Source organism: Peromyscus californicus, unplaced genomic scaffold, assembly GCF_007827085.1.
Source record: "Peromyscus californicus insignis strain IS unplaced genomic scaffold, ASM782708v3 Scaffold_4__1_contigs__length_199733344, whole genome shotgun sequence".
In the NCBI taxonomy this organism is placed as follows: Eukaryota; Metazoa; Chordata; class Mammalia; order Rodentia; family Cricetidae; genus Peromyscus; species Peromyscus californicus.
The window spans coordinates 110,946,986-110,967,712 of NW_026294562.1; the positions used below are offsets into that span (position 1 = coordinate 110,946,986).

At 38.0% G+C, this 20,727-nt stretch overlaps 1 protein-coding gene across 27 annotated transcripts in view; it reads right to left on the minus strand.

Annotated features, from left to right (window-relative positions):
- The window catches only part of Dlg2 (discs large MAGUK scaffold protein 2), a 1,877,153-nt gene that overhangs the window by 753,550 nt on the left and 1,102,876 nt on the right, over positions 1-20,727 (minus strand). For 2 of the 27 annotated variants that reach the window (XM_052714329.1, XM_052714328.1), the window contains exon 1: positions 2,838-3,311. The exons of 22 other annotated variants lie outside the window; for them this stretch is intronic. In XM_052714329.1, coding sequence (XP_052570289.1) covers positions 2,838-3,146 — 309 coding nt within the window. In that variant the 5' untranslated portion in view covers positions 3,147-3,311. Of the gene's footprint in view, positions 1-2,837; positions 3,314-20,727 lie in introns of those variants that run through there. 3 more of the 27 variants (XM_052714339.1, XM_052714342.1, XM_052714334.1) reach the window with 3 other exon arrangements.

Here is a 20,727-nt window from a genome sequence, read left to right on the forward strand (position 1 = left end):
GCAACATAATGACAGAGTTCTGTTAGTTCTCAGCACACCAAATGATGGGAGTTTGGCAAAGAGCCTTGAGAAGAAGTCATATAATTACTATAGCCTTCAATTATAGCAGCCAGAAATCACACTACTGATTTCCACGCAATACAGTAAATAAATATCTGTGAGAACAAGTTCTCAGATCCCAAACACTAAGATTCTTCAGGCCCCTTCTAAACCACAGGTGGGTCACTGGGCTATTCTAAAATGTGCACAACCCTTTTACTTTTTGCTTTACAAAGATTATTTTTAGTGTCATTAGCAGCCACTCTTGGTATTAGAACATTTTACAACCTATTTGTGAAATTAAAGGGTAAAATAGTGTTAGAAAACTCTCAAAACAAACTTAGATTTAGCAGACATTTGCATGCACAGACATGCACATTCTTGTGCTTGTGATAGTACACAGATTCTGAGTGATGAGACATATCTATATAATTAAAATATTGGTTAAGTGCTACAAATTTACATATGAATGAACCAAGACATGGACATGCATATGTTTATATTTCAGCATATTTCATTTGCTAAGTGATAAGGGAAATAAATGAAGAAACATTTCAAGTGAAGAGAATGAAGCATTCTTTGGAAAGTAAGCTAATATTTTTCCCAGTGATAAGCTAAGAATGACATAGAATGCTAATTTCCATGTATATAAAGCTGCATACATTTATACATGAATATTCTATATTTATATCTGAAAATATGTGCATAATATAGCATTCACATATATAAGATAGACAAATAGTTAAGTATTAGGGATATTTACATGAACGTTTTAATTTTATGTATATGTATATATTTATATGAATTAAAAAGTTAAAGTTATTTTTTAAAAAGTTAAAGTTATTCCTCATCATCTACTTGGATGGTCTGAGAAGGGTAAGATAGACCAATCAGTCTAACATAGGACTTTTGCGGGTCAGAGACAAGAAAGTGTAGAAAGGAAAATTCCGGTCATAACATTGAAAAGCTTAAGTGATATGGGATAATAACTCCAACATTGAGGCTCACTGTTCTAGCCAATAATGAAGTACACGTGAGTGACAAGAAAATGCCTAGAAATGTATATGCTAAAGAGTAAAGGAGATTGGGGCTGCTTCAATTTATTTCCGTCTCCTGTGTCACTGGCCCCGTAATTATCAGTGCAGGGTCTGGTTCAATCCCTTAAAGTATCAAACGGTTATAAATTTCAGGCAAGCAGGAAGCTGACTTGGTTAACAAGGAAGAAAGAAAGAAGTTTTCCTTGGCTGGAACATTTATTAATATTTTTTGTTATGTTGTTATTACAGGGTAGTATTAAAGATTTGGGTTTGGGAAGGTATCATTTATGGAACTAAAAGCATATTACCTCCTGAACAAAAAAGATTTGAATGATAAACCAAATTCGGTTTCTCTGTGCAAAAATTATAAGGTATATTTTGTTGAGTAAGTTTTGTCTTCTTGGGAGAAGTTAACGCACCTTACACATAGTTATAGGCTAAAGAATATTAAACCAATGTTTTATCAATGAGCACACAGAATCATCACAATTGTCAAGACTCCTTATTCAGTTTGGAGTTCATATTAATTTTAAAATTTGCCTACATTTCCCAACGCCAGATTCCATTTAAAGCTGAACTAATTGATAAAACATAATCTGAGATTCTGTCTTTCTAAGTAAAGCTTCTAATTCCGTACCAATGAATCAAAAAGCCATATGCTTGGCCATGAATACATAACCATACTGCTAAAAATTAGTGATATATAGCATTCTTGGAAGTACTTAAGAAAAACAATTATCGAGATTAAAACTCTCTCTACATCTCTTAGATCATAACGTTTTATTCGTGATCAATATTCACTTCTCAATTGTATTAAAAATGCTGAAACTGAAAATTTCCCCCCTGCAACACAGATTTTTCTTTTCAGTGCATATTTAAGAATAATCTCTGCTCTGTGATTATGATAGTGCCTACAGGTGCATTTTATTCATATTTCTAGCATTTGCAGGAAGTTGCCCCCCGCCCTGCCTTTTGCTGAAAGCAGAAAAATAAAAATAAGTCCTTTTTATTTTTGGTAAAAGGCTAGTAGTTTGAGGGCAAAAGAAATTTTGGAATCAAATTAAATAAATGTGCATATATTCAGAAAGGCATTGTAAAACAAACAGTTGTAGTCCTAATATAAATGACCTTATTGCTTCTCTATGGTTAAACGTCCCTCTTTATTCTAAGTAGAATTACCCTCCCTCTTGCTTCCAATTAGTCTTTTCATTTGTAAAGTGAATTATGTGGTAGAAACAAATTTTCTCCCTCATAGTTGCCAAGACACATAGTATCATAAGAGTAAAACCAGAATAACACACATCCAGTTTCGATTCTCTCCTTTGATGGGAAAATAAATGTTCTTTTATTTTTATCATGTTTGGAAGTGTCTCATTAAAATTCATTTTCTTTCTATTCCTTAAAGTAATAATAATAATTTTAAAAAGAGGCTGAAGAGAAAAGTGAACTGTGGTTAGGAGTAGAGGGATGCTAACAGACCCTGTTACAGAATCCTAAAAATCATGTGAGGATTTGAGAATATGAGCTGGAAAAAAAGTCACTGACACCCACTCACAGCATCCCTGGATTTCTACCCGCTGCCCAGAAGTGTAAAACCACAAACACGTGTGAAACTAGAACATTTTTTTTTGCCTAACAGTTTTTCCAAGCAGACAAACCCAGTCATCGAGGAGGACTCAGCAAAGTTTTTCAAGCCACTCTGACCTTAAACACAACTTTCTTACAACACAGAACGAAAGTCACAAAGAAAAAAAAGCTCACCTGTGCAGGGCTGAACCAACCATGTGGGCAGGCACAACGCTCCCCACAATTCCCCTTGCCCTTGGTGCTGGTCTTGTGGGGGCTTTTCCGTACACTGTCCCACAAGGTGACCAGCTTGGTCCTGTTTGAAGCCGGGCCCCCAGGTCCTGAGGAGGGCATAGTTTGAGAACTGTACCCGAGCCCCTGAGCATTCCTCTGCCAGCCACAGGCACAGTGGGCATCCCTGATGAGGGTGGGCGCACTCCTGCCGGATTCCATGCCATCGGACCCCCGGCTGCAGCTGGGTTGCTTGGTGAGGTATGCATTCATACCGCACTGATGCCTACCCTTTTCTTTGGTCAGCTCTGCATAGAAAGGCTTTCTCCCTCACACCCCTTTCTTCCAGGCAGTTGTAAAAGTCTTTTTTCCCTGTGGATGCCTCAGTATCTTTGACAGCTGCTATAAGCGGTTCATCGTGGGAGCAGAGGGAGCAGCGAGAGCAGCTCTGCACAGCATTATCTGCGGGCTGGTAGCTCTTTGTCAATAGATGACTCAACTCACAGAGCAACTTGACAGTATCCCTGCTCTAGGCAGAAGCAATCAATGCTCCACACAGCTGGGCTACAAGACTGTACACTTTGTTACAAGCCCTTTTTGGATGGAGCCTCACAGTAGCGAATACTCCTTACAATTTGGCATTTCTCACTCCCTGCCCTCCCCGATCCACACAAGAAATACAGGTCTCAGGAAAGAAAACTTTTTATCAGAATAGTAGGACCTTTGGAGAAATGATGCATCCAGGCAGAAACACTGTAGCATAAGCAAGATGAAGTGATGGGAAAGTTAACCTGGAAAGGAAATGTTCACCATTTCTGGGAATCACTTATCCAGTTGCCAAGACATGGACTAAATCAGGAAATAATGAAATCAGAGCTTCAATATTAACCCCCTAAAGTATCAATTAATTTTGAAAAAATGATCACAGTCACAGTGTTACACTGTCACCAGTGTTACACTGGTATCCTTTAAATTTTGAATTTAATTTACTTTAAATCATGACTACATGCTATAATGCAAGTACATGTTCTTTGTACTATGAACAATTATTAATTCTATTTCTTTCAAAATATGATGACTGTAAAGATTCAAAGATTGATAGGTTGGTTTATTTTAAAACAGTATTTTTCCTCACCCCAAACTATTCTGAGGGTTTACTTCCAAATACTTTACCACAACAAATTCATTCACCACAAAGAGAGCCTGCATTTGAAACTGAAAGATGTACTCAACCCTGCCATTCAGAGTCTGGTTTTCTAAGACATAATTTTCAAAATATTTCACTAAAAATGAGTGAGGTATATCCAATTTAAAGCATTTCTTTCCAAAGAGGACATGCCTGCATTTCAATTTCAGCATGTTTGCCGAACATGTTCACAGTGTTTTCAGTAAAGGGAAAGGCTAAACACAGCCACACTAGAAGTCATGTTATCTTTGTGAATTTCCAAATCTTTGACCAGACTGTCCATGCCTTTTATATGTTTCTAAAGAAAAGAAACATTGCTTCGATTGAAAAGTAAATTGTCATCTAGCTAGGAACAAAAAAAAAAAAAGCACAGTCCTTTTCTCTAACTAATTTAGTCATAAACAACTGAATGTCATCAGACCTTCTTTTCAATGGACTAATGAGTTTCTGGGATGGTACACACCTATTTCTGCCTCACTTGACACTTCATACTTCAGGTTCCAGAACCATTAACCTGCTCATTTCTACACAAGGACCCTTGGTAAATCAGGGCTAGATTTAAACACTGGAAGGAGTAGAGACCTATACACACACACACACACACACACACACACACACACACACACACTTCCATATAATGATTCTTTCCCAGGTTCTGCACAAGGGTCTAATGTGTAGTAGCAAGTCTAGTGGAGAAGGCATTCAAAATAGCTTTGCTAAGCTGGGTGTGGTCATGTACTGTACCCTCAGTGCCATGTGGGACAGAGACTGATATAGGCTCCCTGGAGCCTGATTTATATTTAGCTTAGTGACAGATTCTGTAAGAGACCCTGTCTCAAAGGAATGAGATCGAGAGTGATATATCAGGTGCTCCTCCTGATCTGCAGAGTATGTATACATATGGGTGCTTATACCAGTCAGCCCACCCTTAAATAACTACACACACATACACACACACACACACACACACACACACACACACACACACACACACACACACACTAATAATGACACACACTTGTCACTTAGCACTCAGATGGCTGAAGAAGAGGGATTGCAGATATCTCAAGGCAAGTCGGAGCTACATAATGAGTTCAAGTCTAAACATCCCTATATATCATTACCAAATATAAAAAGTAAAACAAAGAACACCCTATACACACAATAAAATAAATAAAGGAGAAGCTCTTGGTCTATTACTAACCATTTTCCTAAGCACCAAACATACTGCCCAGCACATAGTAAGCAATTATTTGTTCTTTTGTTTTGTTTTTGAGTGATATGTGCTCACATGCTCAAGCATACACACACAAGAGTAAAGAAATGAAAGAGATAAGTAAATTTTTATAGTGATACTTAAGTCAGTAAAGCTCCAGAGACAGGCATTCCTTTTAGATTTTGGCACTGGATTGGAAGTGGTACTCTTTATATGGATGCTTATTTAATGAAGAAGAAAAGGAGGAGAAGGAAGAGGAGGAGGATGACAATGATTGGAACTACTGGGTAGAGACAATAACAACTTCATTGTCCTTCTGAAAAAGAATCAACGAAGCCAAACCAATATAAGAGGACATTACACCTGAGGCAAAGAGATCACTATAGGGTACTCAATGGGGAAACAAACAAGAAATCACTTCCTACCCCACAACCTATTTATTGTCTTTATTCTGGATCAAGATATAACTAACACCCGAAAGAACTTCTGGGTCCTATAAAGTCCCAGAGTCCTTCAGACCTTTCTGGTGTCACCATGATGCATGGCTTTACGCTGGCACTCGACACAATATGGCAATACCATCACTCCCAAATGACAATGTTGGGGACTGAAAACTATGGATCCCTTTGATCTAATATAACCATAGCTGTTTCTCTGGTGGTTCAGGCAGCTATCATCACTCAAAGGCCCATTGGCATGTGCAGGAAAGACATGCTCCATACTCATTCATTTTCATCTCAAGGATCAGAATCAATCTGCATAGAGTAAGTCAGTGTGCATCCATCACATTTCTGTAACGGTGTGTGCAGTATGCAGCCAGACTGAGGGTTTCCTGGACGGGTACTATTAAGGTGTTATAAATCTTCATAGAATTCTAAATCTGCTATGTAGAGATTTTTCAAATGAGCTGTTTCTTCTCATCAAAAAGGCCATGGGATATCCATTTTCATAAGCTCAGTATGTCATTTCTTAGTAGGTAAGTAAGTAGCCTATGTTGCATAGTCAATGTACTTTACCTCAAAGAGACTTAAGATCACAGCAAACTTTTGTCAAAAACCTATCAAGACTATATTGAAATCATTATTTCACTTTAGTATGTCTAAACTAATTTTCATCTTCAGCCCTCTCCTTTTCACCAAAGTTTTTTTTTTTTTTTTCTCTTCGAACAGGACATTTGGCTTTCTGTATCTGAAGAGAGACCACTTAAACAGATAAATACACCCAACAAGACCTCTGTACTATGAGACAGACCCACTAATTAACAATAATCCAATTTGATCATTTGTAATTGGACAGATGTAATAACCATGAGACGACATGAAATTCTGGTGAAACAGGAATTAGCAATGTTCGAGCACACATCCTACTTATCATTGTGATTTAACTTGGGCAGAAGACGAACTGGATAAGGTCTGATGAGATATATCTTATTGAACTCTCTGTGACCTGGCATTGACTCTGTATAACAAGCCATACTCTTAAAGCAAGAGTTCAAAACTAATATCCTGGCCTGGTTTGTTTAATAAAAATAAACAGCACAGATGAATCACTAAATAAATTGAACTGTACTAAAATATTATGCAGAATTTTTTCCAGATAAAATTTCTTTCAGGCACTCTATCCATATGAGAAATGAAAATATTAATTACAAAAGAGCTAAGTGCTTGCTGCAAGAGAAATGGGAAGCAGAAAAAGCCAATCAACAGTTAAGTAGGGAAAGAATCTCAGACTGTATTAAAACCATAGGTCTTCCCAAGAAGACATAATATAAAATAAATGGCAATTCACAGAAGCTTCAATGTGAGTATAAGAGAGGTAAAAGACATGGAGAGGCTGCCTGTACCTCGTAACAATCAAGCCACAATGTTTAAAAATGTAAAAATTACTGTTTAAAGCAATATTTATAAAAATTATTGTAAATGTGCATGATACCAATGCCCTGAAATTGATCAATGTAGAACAAAGTTCTGTCAAGTACAAGCAAGCTTGTGTAAAAAATCCCTAAAATCTATTTGCCTTGAATCATTACAATTCCGCATCAGTCCATCAGTTGGTGCTGCTCCCAGCCTTGGCCAGAGAAGCTTCCTACTGGGGAAGGTAGCAGTTGATGCAGAGGTTTATACCTGTACAAAGTCCCAAGAATAAGTAACTCTGGTATCTATATAAATCACTGCCCCTGCCCCCATCAAGTCTCAGGGAACATCACAGAAGAAAGGACATGAGGGACAGGAGGAACTGGAGGATGGGAGGAGTGCAGTGACATTCTGTCCTCTGGTCACTACATGGGTGTTACACACAGGAACTCTCAGCAGCTCTAGCTACTCATACATACATGACCAGCACGAGATCAAGCCAGTTGAAGTGCCAGCATGGGAGGGAGTGGTTTCCTGAGTCAGGAAATTGTTTTATATAGAAGAAGCAGTTTTCCCCAGCCAAGAAGCTATTGATTATTGATGATTGTTGTGGGTAGGGGTGTCTCTTTCCTTTACCAGTGTGGTCATTGGTAGGTTCCCCTTTCCCCAGTGGATGATCACATACGCAACCACATATGGGCAGCACTAACTGAACTGAGTGGTTTAAAAATTAACTAAATAGCCGGGCGGTGGTGGCGCACGCCTTTAATCCCAGCACTCGGGAGGCAGAGCCAGGCGGATCTCTGTGAGTTCAAGGCCAGCCTGGGCTACCAAGTGAGTCCCAGGAAAGGCGCAAAGCTACACAGAGAAACCCTGTCTCGAAAAACCAAAAAAAAAAAAAAATTAACTAAATAAAAATTTATAAAAGAAGGATGTGAACTTGGTAGGGAGATGTGATGAAAACTCCTGGAGGCCTTCATAGAAGGAAGTGAGGGGTGGTTATAATTAAGATACATAGTATACACATATGTAGTTTTTAAAAATTAAAAACTGGGAAAATTTCTGAGCCACTAAATCATCACTCCAAAGTCTTCTTCCTATTCCTAGCTGCTGGCAACCACCATTCTATTTTCTGTTTCTGTGAATTAGACTCCTCATATATTCCTTACACTTGATGTGCATGCAGTATTTCTCCTTCTGTAACTGGCTCATTCCATTCTGTAGAATGTCCTTGAGTCACCTATGTTAAAAACAGGATTTCCTTCTGCTTTATGGTTAAATATTATTCCTCTTGTATGTATGTGCATGTGTTGTGATGGAATTTGGTAGATAGTTTAGATGTATAGGGTGGGTAGAGATAAATACTAATACATAGGCAAATAGATATAAACAGAGATACATAGTTACATAGACAAATACTATCCATCTACTGATTGACACTGGAGTAGTTTCTAGGCTGTTGGATCTAATTCTCAATATACACAAAATTACAACTACAACTTCCAGAGTGATAATATTGGAGGTGAAATTTTTAAGAGGTGGGACATAGTTAGAGGCGGAGTGGGCGTTATCTACCCTGTGCTGTGATATGCTGTCTTACCGTGGGCTCAAAGATATGGGGTCAAATAAACATGGACTGGAACTTCCCAAACTGCTAGCCAAAAGAAACTATTCCCCATTGTTGATTAATTATCTCAGGTATTTATTATAACGAAAGTTGAGCAGCATCTCCAGACCCCCCCTTCCCAACTTGAAGCAGAGTCCCTGGATTTCTTAAGTTGTCACAAACAGAATGAGAGAGCGAACCAGAAGCTGGAGCCAGGCTTTCCTTAAAGTAATTTTACAAGATTTTAGTATTTCCAGAGGTATTATTTGTAATGGATGGTTTCTGAATCTACTGAAATGCTTTATAAAAAACCTTCTGGTTAAAAATAAGGCAGACCCTGACTTGTCAGAGGTAATTCATCTGTGGATTGGCCTAAAGGCAGAGGCATGGATTAGTAGAAATGACAGGCCCTCCTCCAGCTAAATAAGTTCCTCTCCTCGGAGATGTAACAGTTTAACAAAATTAGACCCAATTGGCCTTGCTGTGGCCACTGTTTTTCAAATTTACATTTAATTAATCATCTCCTTGGTGGTTCCACATGATTTTTGCTTTGTGTGTATTAATTTGATTTAGTATGTATTTAGTGAGTGCCTGTTTCATACTGTGTGATATGAAAAGATAGACAGAAAAAATTCTAGTGAGAGTAGAGGTATTAAATACACAAATGCACACAGGAATGAAATGACATATACAGAGACAAGATGTGGGGGTCTCCCCTGCTATTGAACTTGCCCCAGTAAGGTGAATTTTATATACGGGCAAATTTGTCTTTACTACCTCACTGCAAGCTACTGAAGAGCCAGGGTCATACTTTCTTTTTATACTTAGAATCTCCTTTCCACTTTCTCCCTATAATATAATTTTTATTTATTAGTAAAGCCTGTCATTGAACTGTACTTAGAAAACACTGTACTTCCATTCAGGACGCATGCTGTTATTCTGACGCTGCCACCAAGTAGCTCTATTATCATTATTACAAATTTCAGTTTTCATTATGACATCATACCAAGTTGTAAACAGCAGAGATACCTGACAATGATACTCTGTCAACATGTTTAGACTTAATCATTGTTTTCATTATGACTTAAGAAGTGTGGATTCAACTTTACAAGGTGGTTAAAAATATGACATTGTGAAATTTTTGTCTGCTATTGTCAACTTTCATAATTTCAATAAAGTTTCCTACACAGACTACTATATTATGGTGAATGACTGTCCTCCACAATCATCATCATATTCTATTTCAATCATCTATCTATTCAAAGGTAGGAATGAGGGTCTTCTCATCTTCCCTGACAGATTTCTGTTGTGTCTATGTACAGGTTGAACAAATTTTCATTGAGCTATAAATATTTGACTTCTGATGGCATTTTCTTCTAACACCTGTATGCAATTTTGTGCACTGTGACAAAGCTTTGTACAACATTTATGCATTTATTTTTTTCTCATTCATTATTGACGAGACAGGAACTCTAGATACAGACTTCTAGTTTCACTCCCAAGTCTGATCATATCAGATCATAAATCTGAGCAAGTCACATAAACTCCATGAATTTCAGTTTCTTAATCTATAAAAGAAGAAATTTCTTACCTCATATAAGGAATCATATAAGGATAACATAAGTCAATTTCTGGAGAGTACTTAACATAATGTCTGGTACATCATAATGCTTGATAATCTACTGTCTTCTGTCTAATTACTTACCTATCCACTCACACACCAGTTTCAAAACCCCTCCCCATTCTACTTGTAAGGTTTACAGGATGCTATTTAAAAATTCTGCAATGTTCATGAACAGATCATCAGTAAAGGTCAGCCAAATTCAACTGAATATCAGTGTTCTCTATTGGTCCCAAACTTGTCTTCCCAACTTCTATTTTGAGGAAGGTGTTGCTCTGGGACAAGTGATAAGTAACAAAATCACTAAGAACACATCTGTTGTTTATTGAACACCTAGAGTCTTGGGCATAGCATTTGTTTGATCCTGGTAACTCTATATTATGGAAAATATTCTAGTTTATAATCTGAAAATGTACAGAATGGTTCTATAATTCTCTCATGACTCAGCATTAATGAGGACTAGAACCTGCAATAAAGCCTAGGTCTGGACTGTACCTGAGTCATGCAATGAAATTTGTGTAAAACATCTAAGAGGGCTAATATCCAAAGTATATAAAGAACTAAAAGAAAAAAAAAAGTAGCATACAAGAAAACAAATAACCCAATTTAAAAATGGGGTACATATCTAAACAGAATTCTCAAATGAGGAAATTCAAATGGCTGAGAAATAAAGAAATATTAACTATCCTTAGTCATTACAGAAATGCAAATCAAAACTACTTTGATGTTTAAATCTTATACCCATCCAAATGGCTAAGATCAATAAAAAAAAAAAAAAAAAACGACAGCTCATGCTAGGAAGGATGTGAAGGAAGGTGAACACTCATCCATTGCTGGGGCTACAAACTTATACAGCCACTATTGAGATCAGTGTAGCAGTACTGCAGGAAGATGGGAATCGATCTCCCTCAAGATCCAGTTACACCACTCTTGGGCATATACCCAAAGCACATTTCATTCTATTACAGATATTTGGTCAACCATGTTCATTGCTTCTTTTTTCATAACAGCCAGAAAATAGAAACAATCTAGATGTCCCTCAACAGATTAATAGATAAAGCCAATGTAGAACATTTATACATGGAATATCACTCACCAATTTAAAAAGATGAAATCATGAAATTTGCAGGTAAATGAATGGAACTAGAAAAAAAAAATCATCCTGAGTGAGTTAACCCAGACCAAGAAAGACAAATATGGTATGTATTTGCTTATATGTGTATATTAGTTGTTAAGTCAATAATAACCAAGCTACAACCTGTAGAACCACAGAGGTTAGGTATAAGATAAGGGACTGGAGGGGCTGGGCTTGGGGAGCAGACAGCTCTCCCTGGAAAAGGGAAATAGAACAGACAATTATGGATGGAGGGGCTGGAGGAGAGGGATTGAAGGTGGGGATGAAGGAATTAATGTTGGAAGAGATAGCTAAAATTAAAGGCCATTTGAGGGGTAATATGGAAACCTAACAGAGTAGAAGCTTCCTAAAATATTTGTAATCTAAATGAAATCACCAAATAATCCAGTAGACAGAATCCCAACTGGTCATCTCTTATTACTAAATGAAGCTTCCAGTACTGGGAATGGGTTACATCTAATTGAGTTGTTGGCCAAAGGGGTCCCATAGGAATCCTCAAACAAATTGGGGTGTTGCTAAGACTCTAGGTTGCTCTCCACAAACTGATACCAAAGCCCCATTATTGAAGACAACACCTACACAACTCGTTGAACATAAAGAAGTCAAGCTGGTGTTGACATAGAGCCTTCACCCCTACATTCTAGCATCTTTAGTAGAGGAAAGTACTCTGCATGCTACCAAAGGAGAAAGGTAAACACTTACCCAGCCAGAAATCATTTGATCTACAAAGGTGTTCTGCCTGAAAGAATGCTAGTGCAATGATGTACAAAACTAGAAAGGACTAACCAACTAATATCTGAATTGACTTAAGGCCCAATTCCATGAGATGGAATCCATACCTGATACTGCACAGATGACCCAAAACCTGAAAGTAGATAGCCCAGGGACCTAGGATAAAACAAAATACTACTGTTCTACTAAAAGAACATAGCAATAAAATGACTCCTCACGTCATTGTATTATACTCATCTATCAGTGTCTTGCTCAGCCATCAGCAGAGAAGCTTCCTCCTGCAGCAGATAGGAACAAATACAGAGACCCACAGCTAGACATTGCTGTGGGATGTTCTGTATGTCAAATGTGTTGCTGATTAGTCAATAATTAAAACACTGATTGGCCATTGGCTAGGCAGGAAGTGTAGACGGGACAAGGAGGAGAATAAAGCTGGGAAGTGGAAGGCTGAGTCAGAGAGACACTGCCAGCCGCCACGATGAGAAACAGCATGTGAAGATGCCGGTAAGCCACGAGCCATGTGGCAAGGTATAGATTTATAAAAATGGATTAATTTAAGCTGAAAGAACAGTTAGCAAGAAGACTGCCATGGCCATACAGTTTGAAACCAATACAAGTCTCTGTGTTTACTTGGTCGGGTCTGACGGCTGTGGGACTGGCAGGTGAGAGAGATTTGCCCTGACTGTGGGCCAGGCAGGAAAACTCTACCTACAAGACATTATGCAGAAAGTGAGAGACCTTGGAACACTCATTCCTAAATAGGATGTCTTCGTCAAATCACTCCCCTCAGTGCTCAGGGAACTCTGCAGATGAGGAGGGAAAAAGAGTAAAACAACCAGAGGAGAGGGAGGACACCAAGAAAACAAGGCCATCTAAATCAACAAGATTGACACACATATGATCTCATAGAGACTGAGGCAGCTTGCATAAGGCCTGCATGGATCTGCACCAAATGGGGTCCTAGAGCTGAAAGGAGAAGTGGATACAGGTCCCCATTCCTAAAACAGAAGTAATCTCAACTGATAATCACTTGCAAATGAAAATTTAGTTTTCTCTATGGGAGTGTCACTGGGGAAACACTACACTTCAGGGTAGACTGCATGCCCAGCAGTAGATGTCCAATAGAAAACAACCTCAATGGCATCTTTTGAGGTTCCTTATCTTATAATGTTATAATTTCATGTCTAGGATTTTTTTACCATTTAAAAATATTTATTTTCCCAAACAGTTCAAGCTAATCAACTGTCTCACTTGGAGCCTGGGGCCTATGCAGGGACACTTTGCTCAGCCTGGGTGAAGGGAGAAGAGGACTGGACCTGCCTCAACTGAATCCACCAGGCTGAGCTGAATCCCCAGGGGAGTCCTTGCCCTGGAGGAGATGGGAATGGGGGGTGGGCTGGAGGGAGGGGGGCGGGAGGAGGGAGGACAGGGAAATCCGTGGCTGATATGTAAAATTAAATTAAATTATAAAATTAAAAAAATATTTATTTTCTTTAATTTATTTATTTTCTCTCTTTTTACCCTACAGGTCCTTTGGGCATACATTATGTCTTTCAGTTTAGTATCTTTATGTGCTTTCTGAGTTTATAAAAAAGTGGGTCTTTGCATGTATTTTTGCCTTCTTGGGCTCTTCCTTCTGTTTGTTTTGTACTAGTCCGACGTTAGTTTTTGTTTTGTTTTAGTTTATCACTTAGAAGCCTGTTTATTTTCGAATGAGAGACAGAAAGGGGGTGGATTCAGATAGGATGGGAGATGGGGAGGAACTAGGAGGAGAAGAGGGAGGAGAAACTGTAATCAGGATATATTATATGAGACAACACTATATTTCAATAAAATAAAGAAAATAGCATCTCATGTTTTACAATATGTTACCTTAAAAATTCTTCCAGATCCTTGACCCTTCTTAATCCTTCTAAAAGCTTTACACTGCACAGAGGGAATTCTCAGCTTTACTATCATGAACTAATGTATGTTAGATCACAGTTAGTGAGTGACATTGTCAGACTCAAACTTTAAACCTCAGTGATCATTCCAAAACCTGTCCACTTTTCTGCCCAGCTTCCCCATGCAGCACACTCCCTCGGGGTAGAAGCATGATACCCTGTCACTCTCTTTGCCACTGGACTCATACGAGATGGAAAATACATTTAGTAAACCTAGAACTTAAGATTTTAAGTTCAGCATCAGCGCAAAATTTGCATTTCCTTCTCTGTTCCTGTTTGCAGTTCATAAGGAAAGGACTCGTCAGGACTTTGGGTCTAGTGGAAATGCTTTCCCTAAACTTGAAAGGCCTAAATGAAAATCAAGTTTTTGCCTTAATTATATTTTTGAATATAAGCATAGGAACTTCTGCAGTTTCCGGCAAACTCAAGAAAGAGGTTTGAGTTTATGTAAACCCCTTTTGTCTAGCTGTATATCAGTCACAGCAGCTGTGATTCCCATTTGCTGGTCCCTGTCTTAGTCACATTTCTGTTGCCGATAAAACACCAAGACCAAGTCATCTCATAGAAGAGACTATTTGGCCCTATGGTGTCAGAGGGTGAAGAGTCAGTCATGGTAGAAAGGCGTGGCACCTGACAGCAGGCAGCAGCCAGGAGTAGGAAGCAGAGGAAGGAACCGGGAAATGGTGAGAGCTTCAAAGCTATCAAAGTCCACCTCCAGTGACACACTTCCTCCCACAAGGTCACACCTCCTAAACCTCCTGATAGTGCCACCCACTGAGGACCAAACATTCACCAAAATTCAAACCTCCATGGGCACGTACTATGCAGGTATCACAGATTTAGAAAAGCAAACCTAATTATTCCAACAGTTCTCAATAATCAATGTTATTATTCTTGTTCCTTGATGATAAAAATGAGTGTTCAGAGAAGGTAGCCACCTGTTCAGGGTCATATAGCTATTAAACTGCAACCAGGTAGGGTCACTCAAATCCCACTTCCAATTATCCCTGCTGAACCAATTCCTCTTCTCTCTCTCCTCTCCTCTCTCTCTTCCTTGCTTCCCTACTCCCTCCCTTCCTGTTTGTCCAATGTAAGTCCTTTAAATGTCAATCTCTGAGTCAAACTATGGAGGATTTGGGAAGAAAGTCAAACTCTAATTATACAAAGCCACTGCTGATGAGAACACCAAGCAGAAATGAGTTATTAGTTACTTTGGGGTGGAGGTTTTCTATGCCATTTGACAGTGAGTACTCATTTAGGCCTGCTGGGCTAAATGAAATGTGGTATTGTTCACCAAGTGCCAAGATGCCCACTGTGAGACCTTCCAAAAAAATCATCTGTATTCTAGATCTCACTCAAACCAAGGGAAACAGCTATGAATTGTAAATTACCTGTGGCCTGAGTTCTCAGAATTGGGTTGATCCCCAGAGTTCATCCCTAGATGCTCCATTTGGAGTTCAGGAACTCGCACTCAAATTACATTTGAGAAGATTCACCTGGTACCAATTTATTAGCATACAATCAACAGTGAAGTATTTTCTAGAGAAGGTCATTTATTTTGTCCTTGGAACACCTTATTTTAATATATGCAAATACTATCACTATGTTTTCTAAATAATCATTGGCTATACAATTTCTCGTTTGCAGCCTTCTATGAAGTAGGTAATGTGTGGGAAACTGAGGGTGGTCTGATGTGCTAGGTAGCCTGTTCTTTACTTTCTTCTGTTAGGCAGACAAAATGTCAAAAACAGCACCTGGTATAAATGATCACTCCTCCTAAAAGATCTTGTTACAACTATCTTGATACAAATATTCATGTCCTCCAATGACAGGGATATTGTACTGGAAGAGATATGAGTTCTTTCACCTTCAAAAGCCCCCAGACCACTGAATATGGACATCAATTTTACCCGAATAGGAAAAGAAATGCATTAAGAAAAATAACAATGACACATATCCTCCTAGGAGGGAGTATTTAGTTGAGAGTCTTACTTTAGAGTTGTAAGGAAGGTTTTTTTTAAAAAAAATATTATTTAATGTGTATGGATGTTTTGCCTGCATGTATGTCTATGTACCACATGCATTCTGAAGCTGGAAGAGGGCATATGATCCCCCTGGAACTGGAGTTACAAATGATTGTGAGATGCCATGTGGATGCTGGGAATCACACCTGGACCCTCTGGAAGAACAGTCAGTCCTCTTAACTACAGAGCCATCTCTCCATCCCCATGTTTTCTGCCTTCTTGATTAGTCCCAATAGAATCCAGGTGAGTAGAGGTGCAAGCGTTTCACACACATATTTGCACATCTGACTACCATTTACATGGACTTGCATTCCTGCTCATCTTTCGGAAATCTCCATGCTCTTCTTAAGCCACTGTGTTTTTGCTGCTCATATGCCAGTCCTTGTTACTTTACACAAAATTCTACACAGAAAGAAAGCACTAATGCTTCTCTACAACTCTGGTCCAAGGGGAAGCCTACTGAGAGTCATGGAGTGTTTCTGGAAGTTAAATTGTGCTCTTAAACATCTGTGTGTTCAAGGTTTTCTCAAATAGTGAAAACAATTTGCTTTCATCTTAAGTTTGTCTCACAGTAATGTAAAGGCTCTCATGATTTAGGGCTGTGCCAACCAGTTCGGTCCACAGTGCACTTGGCATTCAATAGACAATTTCTTTCTGTGATATTGCTGATATCTACTGGAAAAGTGCTGGCCCCTTTTAAAATATAACCTAAATTAATCACTTCTAGTTGCTAATAACTTTGACAGCTACATTTTACCTTTTAGTTACAGAAATGTAAAAAAAAAGAAAAAAGGTAATTACACCTTTTTTCTTAAAGCGGAACTTCTTCACTAAGAATAAGGAAACCCACTCCAGAGCATCACCCAGGGAGTGATGGCAGAAAGCACAAAGGTATATAAAGCATGAGGACCAGAAACTAGAAGCATTTGGTTGGTTAAGCATTCAGGCTTTTGAGCAGTAGTTCAGCTGAGATTCATTCTGGATGAGAACTCAGAGGCATCCAGTCTGAGGAAACAGGATCAGCTGAGGAATTGTTAAAGGTGAGGTAGCTGTGGCTTGTTCTGCTTTTCTGATCTTCCAGCATTCACCCCAATAACTGGCCTCAGGTTTGATTTTATTAATAAGACCTTCTAAGATTCCTGCTACAACTGTGCTTTTAGGCTGATCATCAAACAAAATTCCCTAATTTTGATAAGGACACAATTTATATAATATTTGTTGGTCAAATAAATAAATAAACAATACTGATAGATCACTGAGGAATTTCATGTCAAACATCCAAGCTAATATAATCCTTCTCAAGCAAACCTGCAGCATACCTTTTCCATTACCCCTTCCATTACCTTACAAACATCAAACATGGAGTGTGAATGTATCCTAACTCCTTGTGATGCCAATAGTGTAGCTTTTAATACATGGATCCCTTAAAACCTTCAGAAGAGGAAGAAATGTATTTGAAATCCAGCTACACCATTAATTAGCTCAGATCAGTCACTTGACCTCTTTAGCCTCACTCACCTCATTTGTGACATGAAGATAATGATGTCTCCTGTGAGGATTGTTTGAGAATTAATTTGGTAAAGGTGCGATGAACAAATGTAGCTCTGTATCCACTTGTATGATGCATAAGTTCAGATTTGAGAGGGATGTACTTTAAAGGCTGAAAATAATTTTGGAACTGTCTGCTTTTGTGAACAGTCTGGATTAAGATATTTAACAACACAGGCCTTGTAAAGACTATGCTTTTGATGCACTTTTATATAAAATCTTATTCCTGTACATACAACATTCATTTTTATTCATTCAAATTTGGACATGTTTACCAATTGGATTGCTTGTTTATTATCTTTGAAGTTCCTTGCTTTCCTACATTTTTAAGTATATCCTTACTTTGTCTATTAGGTGTCTTCCCTTTAACCAAAATAATGAAGAAATGCTAAGATGCATACTGAAACCATCTACAGAAGGCATCTTTCCAGTAAGATGTGATTGAAACTGGGGAAATGTTGTAACTTCTTGACTTTCAAACTTTGACCCTCTTTGTTCCCCAATCTACCGTTGTGATTGGTGTCTCTTGTACTTGACTAAATTCTGTTCCTCTCAAGCACTCAACTCCATATCAGCTTGCACACCACAAGATTGCCTACCCAAGTCAGACCAGTAACTCTTCAAGTTTGCCACCTTACTTCAACTCATAGAAAGATTATACATAAGAGATTCCTCTTACCCGAACCACCAAGGCCCTGACTTCCTTTCCTGACCCATTTTTTTGGCTCTCACTCTCCCTTCCTTGGCAGGGCTAGCATCTCTAGTTTTAAGCCATGAATCTGCAACCACATGAAAGGACCCACACAGCTCTCCAGAAGTCAAGAGCAGGAGAGCAGACAGTCCCCTGTGTCTGAGGTATGCCTGTAGTTCTGTAGTGCTGCCTTGAAGAGAAGCTGGGCAAGGTTGACAGGGAGAGCAGAGCAGAGAAACCAAGCTTGACAAATTTGCTGAAGGAAGCATGAGGAAAGATGAATTGATTATTCTTGCCCTTCCCTATCCATACTTTTAATTCCCAAACTCAATCCAAGGGAGAAATAGACATTCCTGTCTCTGTTTCTCTCTTTTCTTTGTACAAATATGTGATGTATACACATATATGAATGTACAAACAATCTTATATACAATTGTCCCTTGGTAGCCATGAATACACATATAAGAGTCTGTGAGATTCAGTTCCCTTTTATAAAATGCACAGGTTTCCAGATAACCTATGTACTTTCATTCATGCAACTAAACTCATTCCTAGATTACTTATAATTCACAATACAATGAAAATTGTATGATATCATTTATGAAATATTGACAATGATAAAGGGTTTGTACATATTTATTACATACACAATTATCTTCATTATTTTAGTTTTGTAGTAATAATTATATGATTATGATTCAACCAATCTCTAGTTGATTGAATCTGAGGGTGTGGATCTCAGTATACTAAGGACCAATACACACCTACATTAGGTTTCTGTGAACCATTATCAGAATAATGTTTTTTCACCTATGTTCTTTTATCCTTTTAATACACATGCATTATATTTGAACACAGATGAGCTCGATCAACTCTATAAGCTTTAGTTTTTATGTACAAAAATCAAATAATTAGAACATGAAACGAAACACAAAGACAAAAATTACCATCAGTTCAGTTCTCTCAAAGTCAATTTTAATACTCTATACTTTTTCCACATATTTACAAATGTAAAATATATATGTATTCTATATATTCTCCAAATTAGTATCAGACTTTGTGTACTGTTTTTAATCTAATTTTATATTTAATTTTATATATATATATATTTGTTAAATATATCATTGTGCCAATAAATATCAATCAGGTAAGAGAAAACTTAGGTTTAACTGTTGGATAATTTGGTGTCCCCAGTTGGGCATCCATCTCTGACAGTTTTTAAAACCATATTCCTTGTAGCTTCTCAGCCTTCCTACTATTCCCTGAGGCTTGCCATAAAATTCCCTAGTTCAGTGACTCAAAAGCTTGTTTAACATAATCCAAGGCATCCAAATGACCTCAGAAAGAGGAGATTTCTCTCCAACTATTAAGGAAGACACACTGTTTTATAAAATACCATTTGGTACAGTAAGCATGGGTTTCACTGAGAGCTGTCAGCTCAGCTTTTGGTATAGAACAACCAACTGGAGTTCCTCACAGATAAAAAGGGACCAGAAAGGGAGGCAAGTGTGAGAAACATATCACAATGCCCAACATCCATCTTCATACCAGCATATGAATAAGAGATAAATACACACACACACACACACACACACACACACACACACACACACACACACACACACACATACATTTGCTCACCCATTTATAGACAAGTATTTGAAAATACAGTTTGAATTAAATATCAAATACAAACAGATCAAAGCCCTTACTTACATAAATTTTATAGCTCCATCTGGTAAAATAGTCCACAGAGATTTGTACTTCATCCACACTTTTTCCTTTAACATCTGGTAGGATTTTCACATAGCTTCTTTCCTTAATGAACTCTACGGTGTGAAGGCAATCTACTCTCTTCTCTAAGGCAGTGGTTCTCAACATTCCTAATGCTGCAACCCTTTAATACAGTTCCTCATGTTTTGGTGACTCTCAACCATACAATTATTTGCATTGCTACTTTATAAGTGTAATTTTGCTACTGTTATGAACCATGATATAAATATTTTTGGAGATAGGAGTTTGCCATGTTGGTCATGACCCATAGGTTGAGAACCACTATCTTAAACATATAATTGATTTAAAAACTTGGCACAATATTTTTCTAATAATTTTTTACAAGGGCTTTAAGGAAAAAGAGCTACAAATAAAGGAATATTGTAGGTATCATTTCCCCACTAGACCTTTGCTTCATTGCCTTGAACAGATTCTTCACTATCTAGGAGCTTCAGTTTGCCACATATGCAAAGTTCTAATAATACATTCATATATATGACATGTGTAAATGAGCATTAACTAAGAC